This window comes from Arachis hypogaea, chromosome 2 (assembly GCF_003086295.3).
Source record: "Arachis hypogaea cultivar Tifrunner chromosome 2, arahy.Tifrunner.gnm2.J5K5, whole genome shotgun sequence".
Taxonomy (NCBI): domain Eukaryota; kingdom Viridiplantae; phylum Streptophyta; class Magnoliopsida; order Fabales; family Fabaceae; genus Arachis; species Arachis hypogaea.
This window is the reverse complement of record NC_092037.1, coordinates 45,119,999-45,140,647: the sequence shown is the minus strand read 5'-3', so window position 1 is coordinate 45,140,647 and position 20,649 is coordinate 45,119,999. Positions and strand designations below refer to the sequence as shown.

The window sequence follows — 20,649 nt, the reverse complement described above, 5'->3', positions numbered from 1 at the left end:
TAGAGAATAATTATGTATTTAATTGTTTGGTGATCACATAGATAATCAAGTAATTAGATTGTAAATTGATCTTATAGTGTACATCTTATTTTTTTTCTCATTTCCGAATGAAAGTGAGAATTAAGAAAAATAAATAGTAATACATAAAAAAAAGATTTTGCACCACAACACGTAATTATTACGAAAAAAAATATTCATATTAAAATATTAAAATTTTACTCCCTATTTTTTACCATGATATAAGTTTTTCTTTTCTGGTCAAGAGTCCAATAATATTTAATTGAACAAAAAAAATTGAATTAAAAGTACAAATTAAGGACAAATGAGTGAATAATATAAGAAATTATAACTTTGTACGTGTATAAAATAAAGAAAATTCAGTGATTTATTTTATGTTAAACGACAAAACTAAAAGTAGTATATTAATAAAAAGATATACCTTTAAAAAAAGTCACAATACATTTTAAATATTTTCATGAATAAAATGTTAAAATTTTTATTATCGATAAAATGATGCTATTATATAATTTCTTGGCAAAATTTAAAATTAAAAGAAAAACGGGTTTGTGTGGGTTAATATAAATTAACTACGTACCAAATAAGTAGAATAGTTTATTTGTTTGTTTCAATTTATCAGCATAGGCAGAAAAATTAAAATGATTATGCAAAATTTTACGATTATCGACCGTACGTATTATACGTAATTCTTTTCTAAAATATATTTTGTACGTGTGTGCAGTTAGAAGATATATTTCACTTGATTTCTCATTCTCAAAATTTGAGAAGACATAGACCTTCCTTTCTACCAATTCATTCTCAAACATTTTTGTCAAATAATTCTTGATTGAATAATGAATTTTATCGTACTACAAAACAAATTAAATATAAAAGCTATTAGCATCTACAAAGCTATTAAAAAGAATTGTCTCTGACTTATGGAATGGTATACTTATAAAATTAACTTAAAATACGAACTACAAATATTTATAAGAATTTAATTTTGATGTACTAATAGTGTAAAGTAGTTTTACACGTGTATTCAATTACATAATGACACATGGTCATTCAAAAAACGGATGTGATTGCATGACTGTGTAAAACGCTTTACACTGTTAGTGCATCAAAATTAAACTATATTTATAAAATAAAGTTAGCATTACTTGAAAAAATTTAGTAAAAGAATCAACTAATCTTATCATCTATTATAACTATTTTTATGTAAGTCGTTTTGTTCTTGTCAAATTCGGATGTGACTTTCTATAATCTTATAACTTTTGTCTTTATTTTCTATACTTCTCTTTGTATAATCTACTATAGATAATACTATTGATAAGATCGTAAATAATAGTCATTTGGTATGAAAAAAATAGAATAAAAACTATATCGAAATTATAAACTTTTAAATGATAAACATAAGAAAAAAATTCACTATTTTTTATTATATATACTAATAATATGTCAATATTTTAAAAAATATACCAATAATATTAATAGTTAAAAAATAATTGCACTACAGTTATAATAAATTTAGTTATTATTCTAAATAAATAAAATAAATAACATATTTGAAAACTAAAGAAAAAAGGATTAGCGGTAATTACATTTGAAATGTTCTTGTATTTTTTTTATTCCTTTTTGCTTGCTTGATTAATATCTAAAATATATATATCTTTGCTTCTGATATTGTCCAAAATTAAATTGACATCATGTTCAAAGTTTTAATACTATAACTGGAGTATAATTAATACCTAAAATTTTAATAATTAAATATTTAAAATAAGCTAATTAAATAAAAATAATTAATACCTAAAATACTAAAAAAGAATTTTTAATATATATGAGAAATAAAAATAAGAATTGATAAATAATAATAAATGTTATTATTATATCGAAAAAGAGTATTTTATTTGGGAGTAAAAAAGAACTCAAGAAAAATTGACACCTCATTTTCATTTATTAAAAAAAAACTCAATTTTAATATGTTATTATTATTATTATCACTATTACTCAGAGTATATATATATAAAGAAGAGAAAAAATATAATATTAAATAAATAAATAATTTTTAAATAATATAGAATAAAAATTTCATATTCTATAAAGATTGATATAATCTTTAATGTATTCATTATATAAAATAAGTTAAATTTATTATCCAAATTTTTACACAACTAAAAATATTATTGAAAATATAAAACTTTGAATAAATATTACTGTTGATTTATTCGTACCCTATTATTAATTATTTTATTTATTTATAATAATTTTACATAGTTAATTAAAATAATTTTACATAGTTGATTAACATAATTATGTAAAAAATAAAACATAGCAATTAAATTTAAATTTGTTAACTAATTGAAGTTAGGTAGACAAAGTTTCACAATTATTTTAGCATTTAATTATTGATATCTATTATTATTATTATTATTATTATTATTATTATTATTATTATTATTATTATTATTATTAGGGTTAACTACGATTTTGGTTCCTAAGGTAGGGGCTAAAAATTTTTTTGTCCCCGACCTTTTTTTGGCTATAAAATGATCCCAAAGGTTTTAGTTTGTTTTAAAATTGTCTTTCGAACGAAAATGCCCTTCTCCTTTTTTCTCCTAAATGCAGAAATAGAAGTAGAATGCAGAAATAGCATGCAGAAGTAGAATGCAAAAGCACAAAGCAGAAGTAAAGCAACAACAACAATAAAACAACAACTAGATGAAGAACAACACCAACAACAACAATAATGAAATAAAATAAAAAACAAAAGCAAAACCAGAAAATTAAAGAAAAAAGGGTTGCGGCGGTGGTTGGAGAGGAGGGGCTGCGGTGGTGAACTGCAAATCGCGAAGAGAGGAGAGATACGGTGGTGACAGCGAATCACGTGAAAAAGGCTGTGGTAGTGGTGGTAACGCTGCAAATTGCAACGAGAACAGCGATGCAGTAGCAGCGGCAACGTGTGTGTGTGTTGAAGAAGAAAGGAGCAGTGGTAGCAGCGACGGTGTGGAGATTCTCCACTCTCCATCACAGGCGACGGCACTACCTTTCCCACCCCACTATCTTTCTCCCCCCCCCATTATCTTTCTTCCCCCATGTCATTCCCTTTCTTTCTTTTTTTTTTTGTTTTATTTTATATTATTTTAGTTAAGAGTCAAATGGTAATAAAAATAAAATATTTAGTAAAAAAGACGATTTTAAAATAAATTGAAACTTTCGAAACTATTTTATAGCGAAAAAAAGGCTAGGAACGAAAACAATTTTCAACCTCTATCTTAGGGACCAAATCGTACTTAACCCTTATTATTATCATCATCATCAATTGATATCAATATAAATGGGCCACTATTAACTTAATAACTTACCACTAATACAATTATTGCATGATGAATGAAAATTAGATTTGTATAAATATAATTAAAATGATTAAAAATATTTTTGATTGATAATTAATTTAATAATACATTAAATATTAATTTTATATAATTATAGTACAAATATTTTTATAAATTAATATAATTATACATTATTCAATAAATGCTAATTATAATACAATTATAATATTGTAATATAAAATAAATTTAGAAGAGAGAATAATGCTTTTATTTTGTAGAAAAAATAAATTTATGAGAAATTGACACCTCATTTTTATTAATTGATAATGCATTAAATATTAATTTTATATAATTATAATAAAAATATTTTTCTAAATTAGTATAGTCATGCATTATTTATTTAATGCTAATTGTAATATAATTGTAATATAATTATAATAAAGATATTTTTTTAAAATAAACTTAGAAGAGAGAATAATACTTTTATTTGGAGGAAAAAAGAGTTCGTGAGAAATTGACACTTTACTTTTATTAGTTGGGGAGATAATTCAATTTTAGTATATTAAGTAGATATAATTATAAATAGATTTAATTACTTTGTTGGTCCCTATAGTTTTGCGAAATTTTCTATTAGGTCCCTATACTTTTTTTTTCCTTTTAATTGGGTCTCTGCACCAAATTTTTTTCAATTAGGTCTCTCTTAGCAGTAATTGGCTTAATTTTATAGGGACCCAACTAAAAAAAATGGTGCAGGGACCCAAATAAAAGGAAAAAAAAGTATAGGGACCCAATTAAAAAAAATTGGTACAAGGACTCAATTAAAAGGAAAAAAAGTATAGGACCTAATTAAAAATTTTGCGAAACTATAGGGACTAATAGAGTAATTAAACCTTATAAATATTTATGTATATAAAATCATAGATATTAAGTTAATTAATTATACTACAAGGTTTTTCTTTATTTGTGACGGTTTTCTCTCTTATTTGTGGAGGTTTATAACCCCACCAGATGGTTTATGGAGGTTTCTAAAACCTTTAAAATTTGAGGTGCCACGAGATTTTTTGTGGGGAGTTTTAAAAACCTCCATAATCTATTCAGTGGGGGAGGGGGCGTTTTGTGTGTGTTTAGTAGGATTTTATATTAGACTTTTGTGACGATTTTAAATCACTTTTGTGGCAGTTTAAAACCCAGACAAATCGATTTTTTAATTTAACAAAAATTAACTATTTTGTGAGATTTTTAAACTTCCATAAATCTTGTAATTATTTATTTATTTTTAATTTTAAAGCATTCAATAATCTCCTCTCATTTACATATTCTCAAATTAAAAATTTATTTTTTAATATGTAAATTTAATAACTAAATTTTTTATAACACAATTCCTCCATATAAGACATAACTCTATATATAAAATCATTCTCCGAATGCCAATTTCTATCACAAAATAAAGCTAGCCTCTTTATTTGAATCAGCAAATTAGTAGAAAAAGTACAAAATTCAGATATATGATATATTACACAATGATCACCACTGCCAGGCATTATTATGTACAACATATTATGTGTATACATCATTCTAAAGCAACTTAGATTAGAAGTAACAAAGATGCAATAGTAATACAAACAACAGCTATGGTGACAACAATTGAACCTTGATTAAGTGATTTCTTTAAATTTATTCTTGAAAAATGCTAGTAAGCCAAATACACTGCAATCAATAATGAAACGATAGCACCTTCTTTTGTGTCCAGGACAGAGACAATAACATTGAATCGTTTTATGAAGAAGAGGCAATAGCTAGATAAATCAAATCCCATGGATTTGCTTACCTAAATCTCATGACCTCATAAGGGGAAAGGATGACCAAGAGAAGTGCTAGAAATGGCAACTCAAGTTCACCTTGAAATAAAGACACAGCAGAAAATTCTTCATTCAATTAGTTTTTGAAAGTATGAAGAACAAAATAAATAGGAATTATTTGCATTATTTTGTACAAATTTTCATTCAAGTCTTCATTGTTACCCCATCCAATGTGACTCACTCTCTTCCTCATTCCTTCCCTCTTTATTTTACTGTTTCTGTTTCTATAAAATTATCCAATTTTTCCGCTCCTTAGTTACACTATTAATTACACATTATAATGAACACGTTTTATATCAAAGAATTCTAACACGATTATCATGTTTGAGGGGCCAGTTAAATTCTAACACCATTTTCTAAGGAATTAGCTCCCTTAGTAAAAAAAACTCAATCCCCATTGGTTCAAGCCTTTTTTCTTTACAATCAGACTTTAAATTAATAGAAAATTTCGTATCATACAAATTGATGTTTGGCATATTATAGTATTATAGAATTATAAAGCATTTGAGACATTCCAAAATGATGCTTACAGAAGACACATGTTGAAGTGTCATCTGAGCATAAACTTCATTAGTTTTTGGGTCAGCCTGCTAAAAAAATTCCAAAAATTAACATACAATCAAAATAAGAGAATTTCAGATTTTTTATATTGATCTTTGGCTCAAAACTAATACAAAAACCAAACAAATAAAAGAAAAATTTTATACATGGAAAGTAACACTGTGAAGGAGACACAACAACTTGGATGGAAGATTGGGATAGTTAGGAATTTGTCCATCCACATCTTTTTCAAAGACGGTGCGACCTGAAACAAACCAAAAAAAGAAAAAAATTCAAATCAAATAAATAAACAATTAAAGGCTTGCTTTGATTATAGCTTATTCTGGATTCAAAATCCAACTCCATAATTGAAAAGCTTAACAGCTTTTTCAGCATGTTAGAGAAATTGGTTAGGGTAGTTAAGTTAGAGTTGTCCTGCTCACTGTGTCCTTGAGGGAAGTAGAAGACGTGTATTTCCGCCGATGGAAGGCCAAGTTCACAAAAAGTTTTATTTGAGGGAGCTAATTTCTCATAAGCCAAAATCATAATACATTATATATACATCAATTTGCATAATTTAAAAATAATTTAAAAGACAGTACAACATCACCATAGAAACAAAACAAAGAAACTATGAAATAGAGAATAAAAATATAAAATACAGATCTGAAAACGCATTGGTTACTAAGAGAGAAATGATAAATCCAAGATAAGAAATTTCTTTTAAATATAAACTAGTTACTAAGGTTTGTATACACTTAAGGGAAAGCAAGGGAATCTAATTTTTCAGCAATAAAAAGACTAAATGCCATTTGCAACTAAGAATTGGCCAAGTATTTTTGAGTAGTTAAGAATAATTGCAAGAGAAATAATAAAGAACAAAATTAGAAACCAAAACAATGATAAAGTTAAAACAAAATTAGTAACCAAAACAACAATCAAATCTGTTCTAACTTAGCTGGACATTATAGTTAGAACAGCTCAATCAACTTCCCATATATGAGACAATGAACAATAAAAGATTTCTCTAGATACGAAAAGTTTTTTTATTAAGATAGCATAATAGTTAAGAAATAAACTGGAAGCATTTTGTGCCAATATGCAAACACATGGAATGAGAAGCACAATTTTACATGTGTTTTCTAAGCTTGAAAGTGATCCTTGTTTCACTGATATCAAAGTCTGGCAATCCACTTAAGCGCTCATAAATTCCATAAGAGTAGAAGCATGATGAACCTCGGAGCAGTATGAATCTAAAATTGATCACCCACAATAATTAATCCTGAACTTAGGATTTCAAGAAGGTAATGAATAATAAATAAAATCTTGAGCAAAGATCTTTTGTCAATGTTTAAAGGGACAAACTTTTTCTCAAGAGAAGGATCCCACATTCTTGTAAACGAACCCTCAACTTGTTCATCATTTTGAACTATAACTCTGAAAATCGTTCCTTGAATCTTGGAGCATAACATCTTCAGTTCACATTTGTTTCAAATATTATTGTTATAGAAAATGATTGAACACATAAGATTGAAGAAAGAAACACATGGCAAAACAGAGAAGTTAGAAAAATTGTATATATTTCTACTCAAGTGCAACATAAAAGCTACTCTCGATTTCATTGTGAAATCTAATAAGTAGTCGCATTTGAATATAGCATTATTGAGAATTGACTTGGTGGCATAATATCAAATACTGACACCATGCTGTTACAAAGAAGGTACTGTTTCCATACATATCAAGGGTTCCTTTGATTCCTGGTTCATCCCAAACAAGATCCGAGTACCTAAAAATCTAATTTGAAACAAAACTAGTTTCCAACCTGAGAAAGGTAATGCTTACTTGAATTTCAACAAGGTCATCAAGTAAATTTGCACTGCTATCTCTATAAAGCAAATCAAATTCACCAACACATATATTAGTCCTATACAACAATACACCCTAACTCTTAAAATAACAATTAATCATGATAATATAACATATCTAACGAATTCAAAGCAATATCTTTACAATAGTGTCTGAACCAAATTTCTTCCACCACCTGAGCATGTTAGCATACATTAACTTTGTCTTCTCGATATCAAATTTTCTTGCTCGTAGGAATCTATATGATAAAAAATAGAGTAAGCAACGTAAGTAACTGAAGAACTGAAGATTGATGGTTTAGAAGTTATAGTAAATTCTCGTTGTAAGTATAGTTACTAAATCAAGCAATCAACCTTTCTTACAAATGTTTTGGTTGTCACAAATAACAAACCCTTTTAAAATTGATAACCGAGTATTCAAACCTCGGGTCGTCTTTTCAAGGAATTGCAGGGAGTTATTATTATTGGTTATGGGTTTTGTAAATTGGGGTTTTGAAAGTGGGGAACAAGTAAATTAAAGGACAAATAAATAAATAATTAACTATAAAATAAATTCTTGGCAAGATATGAAAATTCGGAAGTCCTATCCTAATTACTCCTATAAGAATGGAAGTTAATCCCACTTAATTAACCTTTACGTAAGCAAGGGAAAGTCAAGTGAACCAATTGGTTGGATTTCCCAAGTTCTAGACTAGAGTTAGTGGAATTCTAGTTAATTATCCGACATAACAATCAATCATGAATAGTTGGTAACTCAAGAGCTTCCAGCTAATCAATTAAAGCCAATAATATAAAAAGCTAAATAAGAATCTTAGATCTGAAATACCTCAAAATCATGAATTAATAAAAATATCAAAAGTAACATGGGCAGTTATAGCCAAATAAAGAAGTTGAGTTAAACATAGAAATCCATAAATTAAATTGAGGAAATAAATAAAAGGAATATTGAACCTGATATGAAGATGAAATAATCCTGAAGTGAAAAGAAATCCTAATCCTAAAATAAATTCTAATCCTAATCCTAATCCTAAGAGAGAGGAGAGAGCCTCTCTCACTAAAAACTACATCTAAATCATGAAAAGTAACTAATTGGCGAGCCCCTTTTTGAATGGAGGCATTCCCCCACTTTATAACTTCTAGTATGTGCTTTCTGGACTTGGATCTGGGCTAAAAAGAGCTTCAGAAATCGTTGGGAGTGTTTTCTGTAATTTCTGGTGCGTGGCCTCTGTCGCACGTCTGCGTGGGTCAAGCGGCCGCGTCATCTGGAGTTTTTCTTGTCACGTGGTCGCTTCAGTCATGCGTCTGCATCATATGCGTTTTGCTTATGGCACGCGCTCGCGTCAATCACGCGGTCGCGTCACTGCCATTTTGCGCTGGCACGCGGCCGCGTCATCCATGCAATCGCGTTGCTGCTAGTTTCTTCAAAAATTCTATTTTGCGCTTTCCTTCCATTTTTGTATGTCTCATTTCCATTCTTTAAATCATTCCTGCCTTAGAAGATCTGAAAATACTTAACACACAAGTCACGGCATCGAATGGCAATAAAAGGTAATTAAAGTTAATATTTTTAAAGCCTAGGAAACATATTTTTCACATACATCACATAATAAGGAAGGGGAAGTAAAACCATGTAATTAACATGAATAAGTGAGTGAGGGATTGAATAAATCATTCAAATTAGGCACAAAAATATATCATAAAATATGGGTTTATCAACCTCCCCACACTTAAACAATAGCATGTCCACATGCTAAATCCAAGACAAAGAGTAAGGTAAAGTGGTGGAATGTCATGCAATGCAATCTATCCTAGATGTAACTTCCTAGATGAGTTATGCAATTCTAAATTTTTTTTATTCACTCATATATAAAGCTTACATGTAGTTAAATCAATTCACATTCTCAAGGAATCATATGTGCATAGCCAAACCTTAGATAATGTTAAAGCACTTTTTACAATTGAGATGGGAAAGAAAAATATTGTATAAACTTGCGAGACAATTAACAAATTAAGCAGAGATATATGGTGATGAGTTATTGAACCCTCACTGAATTTTGTGTTTACTCTCTAGTCACTCATTGTTTATTGGGTTAATCACTCTACTCTTCTTTTTATCCTTACTTTCCATAACTTTGTTCTTCATCTAACCAATCAACAATTATAGAATACAGACATACAAAAAATTATGAGGTCTTTAAATAAGGTTGTAATGGGGCCGAGGTAAAGGTAAGGGTATATGTATAAGGCTAAGTGAGCTAATAATTAAATCCTTGATTAGTCTAAGATCTCACCTAGCATCCATATTTTTACATAAGTCAAAATTTCTCAACCTATTTGCCCAAATTTCCCACTTTCATGTTACACGCTCATGCATTAGTAAAAAAACATTTTTTTTGCCTCATGTGCATTGCTTTAATTTGCATTTGGGGAATTCTTTTATATCCCCTTTGTTAAATTTTTTTTTTTAGATCTGCACATGGTAATTTAATTACTTTGATTTCACATGAGCATGCTTCCTAAAAAATTTTTATTTTGAAATATCTTTATTCTTTTCAACTTTCTACCTTGTTTCTATCATCCATGTTCTCATAAGGTTTCCCCACACTTAAACAATTACACAATTTCTATCTTAAGCTAACCAAGGATTCAACTTGGGATTTTTATTTTGTTTTTCTTCTTAAGGCTAGTAATGTGGTTATAAAACAAGAGGGAATTTAAAAGCTCAAGGGGGCTAACAAGGGTGATGTAGAAGGTAGGCTTTATTTGGGATAAGTGAGCTAAAATCAAACAATGGCCTCAATCACTTTCTTGGTATGTATCTATATTCTATAAATGGACATATAGATTAAAACAAAATAAAGAACACCAGAATAAATAAGAAGGGTGGAACACACAGGAATAAAATATAATGGTTTAGATGTAACCATACAATTAAGCTCAAAACTCACAGGCTGTGTGTTCTCAAGCTCATAAGTCATATATCAGTTATATATGTCATGCAAGTAGAAATTAAGAGTTCCTATTATTCTCAATGTAAAATATATTGGATGGCTATAAAGTTTTAGTATTTCTCCTTGATGAAATGTTGTTAACTAACTAACATGTAATGCTATATATACAAGGTGTGTAGATTGATTCTGTTAAAGTCTCTAGCTTACTCCTTTTTATTTTTGACCAAATTAAACTATTATATGCTAAAAGGGTAAACTATACTAATTAATCCACATATTCTATCACTAATAAGTTAGAACTGCAAACTAAACTAAATGGCTAAAATATGAACTAAAGTGCAAAATGCAGAAATAGAGTAAAAATACACGAAAAGAGTAATATATAAGTACCGAGAAAATAAAAATAAAGAGAAAAATATAGAAAAATAGCCAAAATAAAATAGAAGGGTCTGTAGTGGTTCACCAAAAAATACGCCAGAGATGGCAACCTCCCCACACTTAAAATAAAGCATCGTCCCTGATGCTCACTCAAGCAGGGTGTGAAGGAGTGTCGTCTCCGGAAGGATGGGTAGCCGGAGTCTCTGTGGTGGTGGTCTGAGGGTCTGCAGACTGGATGAGGGTATGAGGATCTGTCTGCTGCGGATGAGGGTCAGACTGGATAGGAATCTCAGGATATGTGGCCTGTATCTGGTGTGGTGCCTCAATGTGTGGCACAGCTTGCTCCGGGTCTGCCTGCTCAGCCTGTGTGTGCGCCTGCTCCTCATGATCGTATGCCTCCGCCTCAAATGTATCAGAAGGGGTTTCAGGCTCGGAGGGGATGTCACCGCCGGACGGATAATCAACTTGAGGTGCTCATAGCGTCGCTTGCTGCGACGCTCTATACGGTCCAAGTAGGTGAACAGTCGATGCACCAAATGGTAAATAGGCTCATGAGTAGCTGGAGGAGCAGTGGGCGGGTTAGGTGCAGCAGTGGAAGAAGAGAGGGCAGCTGAGGGTGTGGCTGTCTCATCGAAAGCAGTAAGAAAGTCAGGTCTGTAGCCCAAGGCCAGAAAGTTCCTGCTGTGAGGAATAATCTTCCTGCACTCTGCAGTAGGTGGCCTCTCATCAGCGTCCTCCCAAGGCACGTCAGCCTGACGGCCTAGCTGGGTAACCAGATAAGGGAATGGGAGGGTGCCGCAGATATGTACCCTAGCCATATAGTACCGGATGAATCGTGGTAGGTACAGGTTCTTACCATCCATCACACACCAGAGGAGGGTGATCATGGCAGCAGGTATCACCGTCTCTTGGGTGCTCGGCATAACAAAGTTGCTCAGGATCTGATGCCACATCATTTAAATAAATCTGCTTGATCCCTTTAGGCATGGTGGTGTCATGACCTATGACCCATGGAACAGTCGGGTCAAGGACTATCCTTGCCTTGACGGCATCCCAATCAAATCTCAGAAAACGCATGTCCTCTTCAGCCTTTTGGTAATCGTCAGGCTGATCGGACTTAGGTGGAAGGTGAAGAATCTTCTCAATGACCTCTTCAGTGACCAGGATCTGTTTCTCTCTGAGCTACACGGCATCCAGGGAAGTCTTGAAGTAATTGCAGTAAAACTCTCTTACCCAGGAAGCATTTACCTCAGTCAAGTTTCGCTCTAGGAAGAACCAGCCTCGTTTTTTGATCTGATCGGAGGTGTATTGCTGTAGTTCTTCTGGAATTTTCAAAGTCCTCTCCAGATATAGATTTTTGGAGGTAGCAAACATAGGAAACTTCAGCTCACAGTACCGGTTGGCAAACTTAATTGGATCATTGGCAGGGAGGAGCTGATCAGCCTTTTCCTGCGCGGTAAAGTGCTTGTCCCGCCAGGATTCATCATGCTAAAGTTTCACGAGAGACATAGAGGATTCACCTCTTTTCCGTTTGCCAGTTGTCGCCTTTCCTTTTCCTTTTCTTTGGGTGTCAGACATCCTGAAAATAAGAAATCAAGGATATAATGGAAATAGGAAAACAGGTAGGCAAAGAACAAAATAAGCACATAGTGGCAAAGGAATAGCAGAGTAATGAAAATGAGTTAAATAAATGTGCATTAAGGATTATATAAGAGTTAAAAGTCCGAGAAGAAAAATTCACAATCCAAAATGTATTAGAATCCATGTTAAGTAAGAAAAACTATCATCATGCCTTGGTTAGAAGGTTAAAGAGAATAGGAAAAACCAGAAGAGATGTTTTGAAAGGTAAGTAGGTTAGGAATGAAAAAGAGGTAATGAAGTTGAAATCAGGGGGTTAGTAAAAAGAAAGTCAGAGTAAGTGGTATGATGAACATTTTCTAAGTAACAAGCATTCACAATTAGAAACTACAGTGGGCTCATATCCAAACAAGGAAATTAGGTTGATGAAGATACAGATAGACATAGAAATAGCTAAAATTGGAATCGAAACATCAAAAATGCAGATTATGAACCAGGAAATAAAAAAAAAGAATAAGAAAGCATGCCCTGGTATTCATGAATCGGTTTGGTAAAAGTAAAGTAAAGCAGAGTTCAAAGTGCCAAAACCAAGACATGAATGGAAATAAAACAGTTTACAGAAAATTGGGCAGCATTTCGACTAAAATTGAATGTTCCCGGAAAATAAACAGCAATCAGAATAGTTCATATAAAATAAAACAAACTGCAATTAGGTATGAACAAGAAAGAACATTCGCAAAAGCAGCATGAACAGTAAGAACAGCATATGAACAAGACTAACATCACAGCAATAGCAGATTTGCAAAACTAGAAAACAAGAAGCACGAACAGCGCAATGAATCAGGCCTAAATCCACTAACCACATCCTAGGCTACCTAACCACCTAGAATCCACTACAAACATGCATATCTAACTAGCCTAATGATGACATAAACAGAAAAAATATGCAATTAACTAGGAATTTGAAAGAAGGGTGTCGTTTGGCAGAACCTGGTAGGCGTATGAATGAAAGTGGGTGGAGAGATGGCTGGGGATGGTGGTGGTGGCAGCTGAAGCGGCGGTTGAGGGTGGCGGTTGTGAGTGGTGGCTGTTCGGGGGCAAGGGGGTTCGGGAAGGTTAATGGGGGTAGGAGAGGAAAGGGTAGGGACGGGAAGGGATTATGGTGGTGAGGTCTGGGTGGTCGTTGGAGATGCGACGGCGGAGGGCAGAGAGAGAGGGGGGTGGTCACAGGGAAGAAGAAGAAGAAAGGGGTTGGGGGCGCGCGATGGATAGGGTTCGCGTCATAGGGTGTAATCGAATTTGAATCCACGCGATCGCGTGTAACACGCGGTCGCGTGGCTGGGATGGAATAGGGGTTGACGCGATCGCGTGGTTGGTGTGATCGCATAGAAAGGGTAGATAATGAAGGACGCGATCGCGTGAAGCATGCGATCGCATCGCTAGAAATTGTGTGAAACGCACAATTCTAGCGTTGGTTCAGCGCAACTCTCTGTCTCCTTTGGGGTGGTGTGCAATCCATGCGACACGATTGCGTCGCTCACGCTGTCGCGTGGGATTGGTGTTTGTGCAAGCGATGTGGCCGCGTCAAAGACGCGACCGCGTGGGTTGTTTTGTGCTAGACGCACAACAGCCGCATGATTCCAGCCCAACTTTCTGGGCGTTGGATCCTTACGCCGATTTCCAGATCATGCGTCCGCGTGATTGACACGGACGCGTGGGAGGTGTTTTATCGCAACTGATGCGATCGCATGAGTGATGCAGTCGCGTCGCACGCCCCTCTTTTTTTTTAAATATATGCAATTATGCAATTATGCGGTATGCAATGCGAATGAATAATATTCAGGTTCAATTGAAAAAGAATAAAAATAAATAACACGAAATAAAACTGAAAAAGAAACGACCATACCATGGTGGGTTGTCTCCCACCCAGCACTTTTAGTTAAAGTCCTTAAGTTGGACATTTGGTGAGCTCCCTGTTATGGTGGCTTGTGCTTGAATTTATCCAGGAATCTCCACCAATGTTTGCAAATCCAATATCCTCCGGGATCCCAAATCTTGTTTCTACACCCATCTTCAAGTTGATTATCATGATTCAATTTGGGTGGTTCAGCTTTAGAATTCTCACTGAAGTGTCCAAACAACTTCCTAGACCCATTCAGTTGAGCTTTACACCAACCTTTGCGTTTAAATTTTGAGCTTCCAACCATAATGAACCTTGCAGGACAGATCTTACCACTGACCATCTTCTTCTTACTCTTAATGCCACAAAGAGCTCTAAGTTGACCATCCGTCTTCAGTAGCCCGTATTCAAGTGGAACTAGAAAGCTAAGGGATATGAATTTTACCCACTTGAATGTTGTGAAGGATGATGGCAACTTCGGGGGAGGTGTTTCTAATGAACGTGCAAGCGCCACTCCCTTGTGCTCCTCTTCGACATCTGCCACCTCTTTGTAATCTTCAATATCAACCTCTTCCTTTTGGTGAATTTCTTCCAATTCAATCTCTTATTCATTGTTCACCAAGGGCATGGGATGTTGTGCTTCTTCTTTTTTAATCTCCATGTCAAGTCCAATGGGAGAAGATTCAAATGTAGATAAGAATTTATTAATGATTGAATCCATCTCTTAATCGTCTCCTTCAAAGTCTTCAACCATGATGTCCTTTGGAGGTTGTACACCCTCCTCAACATCAGCTTTAAACATCGTTGAAGGATGCTCTATAACTTGACTTTCCCATGGAGGTTCAGCATCTCCTAAATCTTCAACCACTTTTTCCTCTTCAATGGCAAGCGTAGCTTCTTCCAATTGTTCCAATACAAAATCGTGCTACTCGCTATCCACCGGAGTGCCCAATTTCTCCTTCCTGCTACGTTCTTTAGTAGATTTTCCACATGAAGACATGGGGGTTCTTTGAATGTCCGAACGTCAGAAAGGTAATCAATTTCTTGCTTGATCCAGGTATTTAAGTATGAAATTGTATTCATCCTTGATGATTTCCTGTTCAACTATTTCTTCACCTTCAAGTACAAAATCCTCCTTGTTGTCTTCTTTCACTAGTTCTTCAATCGCACTGTCAACTTTAAGGGTCTCTACTACCTTATCCTTTAGTACCTCCTCTAGCTCCTTATGAAATATGGATTTGCGAAGATGATCCTTTCTCTCTTGTTTCATATCAATAGTATCATTGGGATCATGTTGCTCTTGGGTTGATGGATGTGGGTGCTCTTCCATGGGTGATGGTGATGGGATGGGTGGATCATTGTGTGGTTGCGATGGATGTGCATTAGAGCTTGAGGGTTGAATATTGAGGGTAGAGGGTTTGTTCATGCGGGATATGAGTGCTTGAAGAGTAGAGGTGAGACTAGTGATAGAGGCAAGTTTGCTTTCCATGGAGGTTTCGGGTGGATAGGAGGGTTCATTTGTTAGGAGAAAAGGTTCATAACACGGAAGTGGTTCCTCTTGATAAGGATATGGAGATGGTGTATATTGAGGTGGTGGTTCTGGGTATGGTTCATATGGTGGTTGGTGTGGTGAATGAGGATTGGGGTTATATGGAGGTGAATGGTGGAAAAGGGCTTGTGAGTGTAGTGGTTCAAAGTTATGTTGTGAGGATGGTCTCTGAGCATACGGTGGGGCTTGTTGGTAGCTACTAGGTGGTCCACCATATCTATCAGCTTGGTATGCATTGTAGGATGGTCTTTGTCTGTGATATCTAGGAGGGTGTTGTTGCCTAAAGGGCTGATCAGATCCTCTTGGCTCCATCCATCTTTGATTGCTTTGACCTTGATGCATATTCCTGTTATAGCTTCCATTCCTTGCAACAAAATTAGAACTAAACTCAAAGCGAGAGGGGTGAGAATTCATAGTAGTTATCAGAAATAAGAGGGAAGAGAAAGAACAATCAAACAAGTAAAAGAAAAATATTTACAATAACCAATAATAAGGCACACGTTTGCAATTCCCCGGCAATGGCGCCATTTTGAAGAACTGAAGATTGATGGTTTAGAAGTTATAGTAAACTCTCGTTGTAAGTATAGTTACTAAACCAAGCAATCAACCTTTCTTACAAACGTTTTGGTTGTCACAAGTAACAAATCCTTTTAAAATTGATAACCGAGTATTCAAACTTCAGGTCGTCTTCTCAAGGAATTGCAGGGAGGTATGTTCTTATTATTGCTTATGGGTTTTGTAAATTGGGGTTTTGAAAGTGGGGAACAAGTAAATTAAAGGACAAATAAAATAAATAATTAACTATAAAATAAACTCTTGGCAAGATATGAAAATTTGGAAGTCCTATCCTAATTACTCCTAGAAGAATGGAAGTTAATCCCACTTAGTTAACCTTTGCGTAAGCAAGGGAAAGTCAAGTGAACCAATTGGTTGGATTTCCCAAGTTCTAGCCAAATCCTAAGGAAAGACTAGAGTTAGTGGAATTCTAGTTAATTAGCCGACATAAAAATCAATCATGAATAGTTGGTAACTCAAGAGCTTCCAGTTAATCAATTAAAGCCAATAATATAAAAAAGGTAAATAATAATCTTAGATCAGAAATACCTCAAAATCATGAATTAATAAAAATATCAAAAGTAACATGGGCAGTTATAGCCAAATAAAGAAGTTGAGTTAAACATAGAAATTCATAAATTAAATTGAGAAAATAAATAAAAGAAACATTGAACCTGATATGAAGATGAAATAATCCTGAAGTGAAAAGAAATCCTAATCCTAAAATAAATTCTAATCCTAATCCTAATCCTAAGAGAGAGGAGAGAGCCTCTCTCACTAAAAACTACATCTAAATCATGAAAAGTAACTAATTGGCGAGCCCCTTTTTGAATGGAGGCATTCCCCCACTTTATAACTTCTAGTCTGTGCTTTCTGGATTTGGATCTGGGCCAAAAAGGGCTTCAGAAATTGCTGGGAGTGTTTTCTGTAATTTTTGGTGCGTGGCCTCTGTCGCGCGTCCGCGTGAGTCACGCGGCTGCGTCATCTGGAGTTTTCATTGTCACGCGGTCGCTTCAGTCATGCGTCTGCATCATATGCGTTTCGCTTATGGCGCGCGCTCGCGTCAATCACGCGGTCGCGTCAATCACGCGGTCGCGTCACTGCCATTTCGTGCTGGCACGCGGCCGCATCATCCATGCGATCGCGTCGCTGCCAGTTTCTTCAAAAACTCCATTTTGCGCTTTCTTTCCATTTTTGTATGTCTCCTTTTCATTCTTTAAATCATTCCTGCCTTAGAAGATCTGAAAATACTTAACACACAAGTCATAGCATCGAATGGCAATAAAAGGTAATTAAAGTTAATATTTTTAAAGCCCTAGGAAACATGTTTTTCGCGTACATCACATAATAAGGAAGGGGAAGTAAAACCATGTAATTAACATGAATAAGTGAGTGAGGGATTGAATAAATTATTCAAATTAGGCACAAAAATATATCATAAAATATGGGTTTATCAGTAACATAGCAAGATTATTTAGAAGAAGTAAAGGATTTCAAATATATACATTAGTATCAAATTAAAAGAGTGTGACGAAATCAAAATTCAGAAAATTAGCAAATCAATTTATCAGGATTTCAATTAAGAACTAAACAATTCATCAAACACTTCGAGTGCTTGAGAATTTGAAACAATGTTATCCATTAAGAGATAATAAAACTCATCGAATGTTATATCACATAGCAAAGCATTCAGAATCTGCGAATGAAAAACAAAAACAAAAACGAATAAAAAGGAAAAAGAGAAGGAGAACCAGAAACTGAGAATGAGTGGAAAGAAGAGCATACAGAAGGAATAGAATGCCGATGGAAAACACGAGCATCATTGGCGGAGGAGAGTTGACCGAAGAGGCACTTTCTCTATATGTCAAAGGTTTGGGCGTTACAATTAGATCTAGAAATGCGTTGATGAAGGAAGCGTTTTTCCTCGATTTCAGTAGCATTATGGCAGAAGCAGAAAGGAGATGAACTCTAGCAGTAGTGATAGCGACAATGGTAGCAGTGGCGGCAACAGAGATGGCAGTGGAGATGTCTATCGCGAGCATAAGATTTTGCTGAGCTCTCACTCTTCGAGTTTTTTTATTGAATTTTGTAAAAATTTTAATTATATAGTAATCCTAACAGTAGAGTTTTATTGTTAGTCTGTGAAAATTGATCAAAATGTCACATATAAAATATATTGCGGAGGTTTTTAGAAATTCTACTTAAAAAAATTTCACAAATATATATAAGTTGTAGTATAAATAAAATAATTTTAAATTATTGTTTCTCTATTATTATTGATTTTTAATTGTATGCCAAAATCTTTAAAAAATAGTTATTTATGAATGAGAGAATATAAAGATGTGAAACTCATAATTAGTCTTTATATAGATAGATATCTGTTGACAACATTAATTATTTGACACACAAATCCAAGGCCTTTAGTACTATTTAAACAAGTGGGGTATTGACGGTTTCAATCAAATACTTCCATAGGTGTCTTCTTAGCTCCATTCTTTTTGTTTCTAAGCAACTCTCAAAATATGGCCCCGGGAATAGGCAGTGCAAGAATGGCTAAAGTGCTATTACTGTGTATGTTCGTGCTTCACTCTGATATGGCTTATGCAGCTATCCACAGAGTTGGAGATGCAGCTGGTTGGACTTTTCAGGTTACCAACTGGCCTAACGGAAAGCAATTTATGTCTGGCGATATACTCGGTAGCTAATTTCATCTTTTTCTTTTCTTTTTTTTTTTGTTATAAAAATCATATAAAATTTAAACTTTCTATAATAATGTAAAAACTTCTATTAATAATAATATTAACATGCGTTCTAAAAACACATATTAGATAAACTTTATTTATTTATATCATTTTTATAGATACAATAATGCATGTTTTTCATCTTAGTAATCTAATGAATCCAAACAGATAAACTAATTCCACCTTTCATGCAGAAGAGTTCTTAATTCTTTCTTTCTTTAACTTCTTTCTCTTTTCGGGTAACTACTATTTGCCTGGGAAAATATTAGTGAGGTTTCGAAGATTTATTTTCTTTTTTCTAGCACTACATAGATGACATCATTTTTATCTATTATTATTTTCAACATGCAGTATTCAACTATGCAGTTGGAGCACATAACGTGGTAGTGGTGAACAGGGCCGGTTATCAGACATGCAGTACTCCGCCAGGAAGCAAGGTGTATGTGTCAGGGAACGATCGAATCACGCTCACCAAAGGATTAAACTACTTCATTTGTAATTTTCCTGGCCACTGTGAGGGAGGGATGAAAATTGCAGTCAATGCTATATGAGATTTCGTGTTTCATATGATGATTATTTTATAAGCGTAATCAATAATTATTATCAATGAATGTGCTTCTTTGAATTTAATTCGTGTATTTCCATACGATACCTTCCATTTTCCCCCAATTTCTTAAACTTACCGAAGCGGGGTCTGTACAAGTTGTCACCGGAATCAGATGAGTATAGGGCTTAATGCTTTTGAAGTTAGATGACAAAAAAAAAATCTATATAAAAGATAACTTATTAAATTAAAACTCAAAATAAAAAATTAAATTAAATTTGAAAATAAAAATGTGGAAAAGAAAGCAACTTGAACGGCTGACTCTTTCTTTGTTAGGAATTAAATCAATCTTATTACTTGTCAAAAATTGGATGAACCTTATCCCAAGTTGCTAGACAAATCATTATGCCAATTCGGGAAGTTCTATGTTGTTGAAAGCTAATTTTTTTTAGCTTGTGAAGAATTTACGCAGTAGAATCGTAGTGATACATCTGAGTCTCAGAGAAACTGTAGGTGACTAGACAATTTTATCAGAAATTGCAGCGTGATAATTTGAGTCAGATTATTTATATTATATTGTAATGACAATAGCTAGCATGTTTTGGAATAAGTGTTTTATTATATATATATATAAAAAAAAACTACTTTTCAACGTGTGGGAATTGGATCCAATATTTGGATCTTAAAGCAAAGTCCAACTACACTTTATTTTTGGTGGTTAGTTTTTGGATGGTTTCTAACAAAAACAAACACAATCTAGTTGAGATCAATAGAGAATGGACTCTTGTCGTATTGGTATTGAATGCTGAAGGAGAAACAAGAATGAAAAATTGTAAAGATGAGCTTAAAAAGTGGAG

General features: G+C 33.6%; 1 protein-coding gene across 1 annotated transcript; it reads left to right on the top strand.

The window, feature by feature from the left end:
- Nucleotides 1-18,955: 18,955 nt before the first annotated feature.
- On the top strand, nt 18,956-19,878 carry LOC112719070 (basic blue protein). Its single transcript, XM_025770229.3, has 2 exons — nt 18,956-19,204; nt 19,600-19,878. Exons 1-2 carry the CDS (start codon nt 19,030-19,032, stop codon nt 19,797-19,799), a joined length of 375 nt encoding a protein of 124 aa, XP_025626014.1. The 5' UTR covers nt 18,956-19,029; the 3' UTR covers nt 19,800-19,878.
- The last annotated feature ends 771 nt before the right edge of the window (nt 19,879-20,649 follow it).

Excerpts from the sequence above, each read along its gene's own strand:
- LOC112719070 (XM_025770229.3), top strand. The coding sequence starts at position 19,030 with ATGGCCCCGGGAATAGGCAGTGCAAGAATGGCTAAAGTGCTATTACTG. Across the intron at positions 19,205-19,599 it reads TATGTCTGGCGATATACTCG|TATTCAACTATGCAGTTGGA; the intron begins GTAGCTAATTTC and ends TTCAACATGCAG.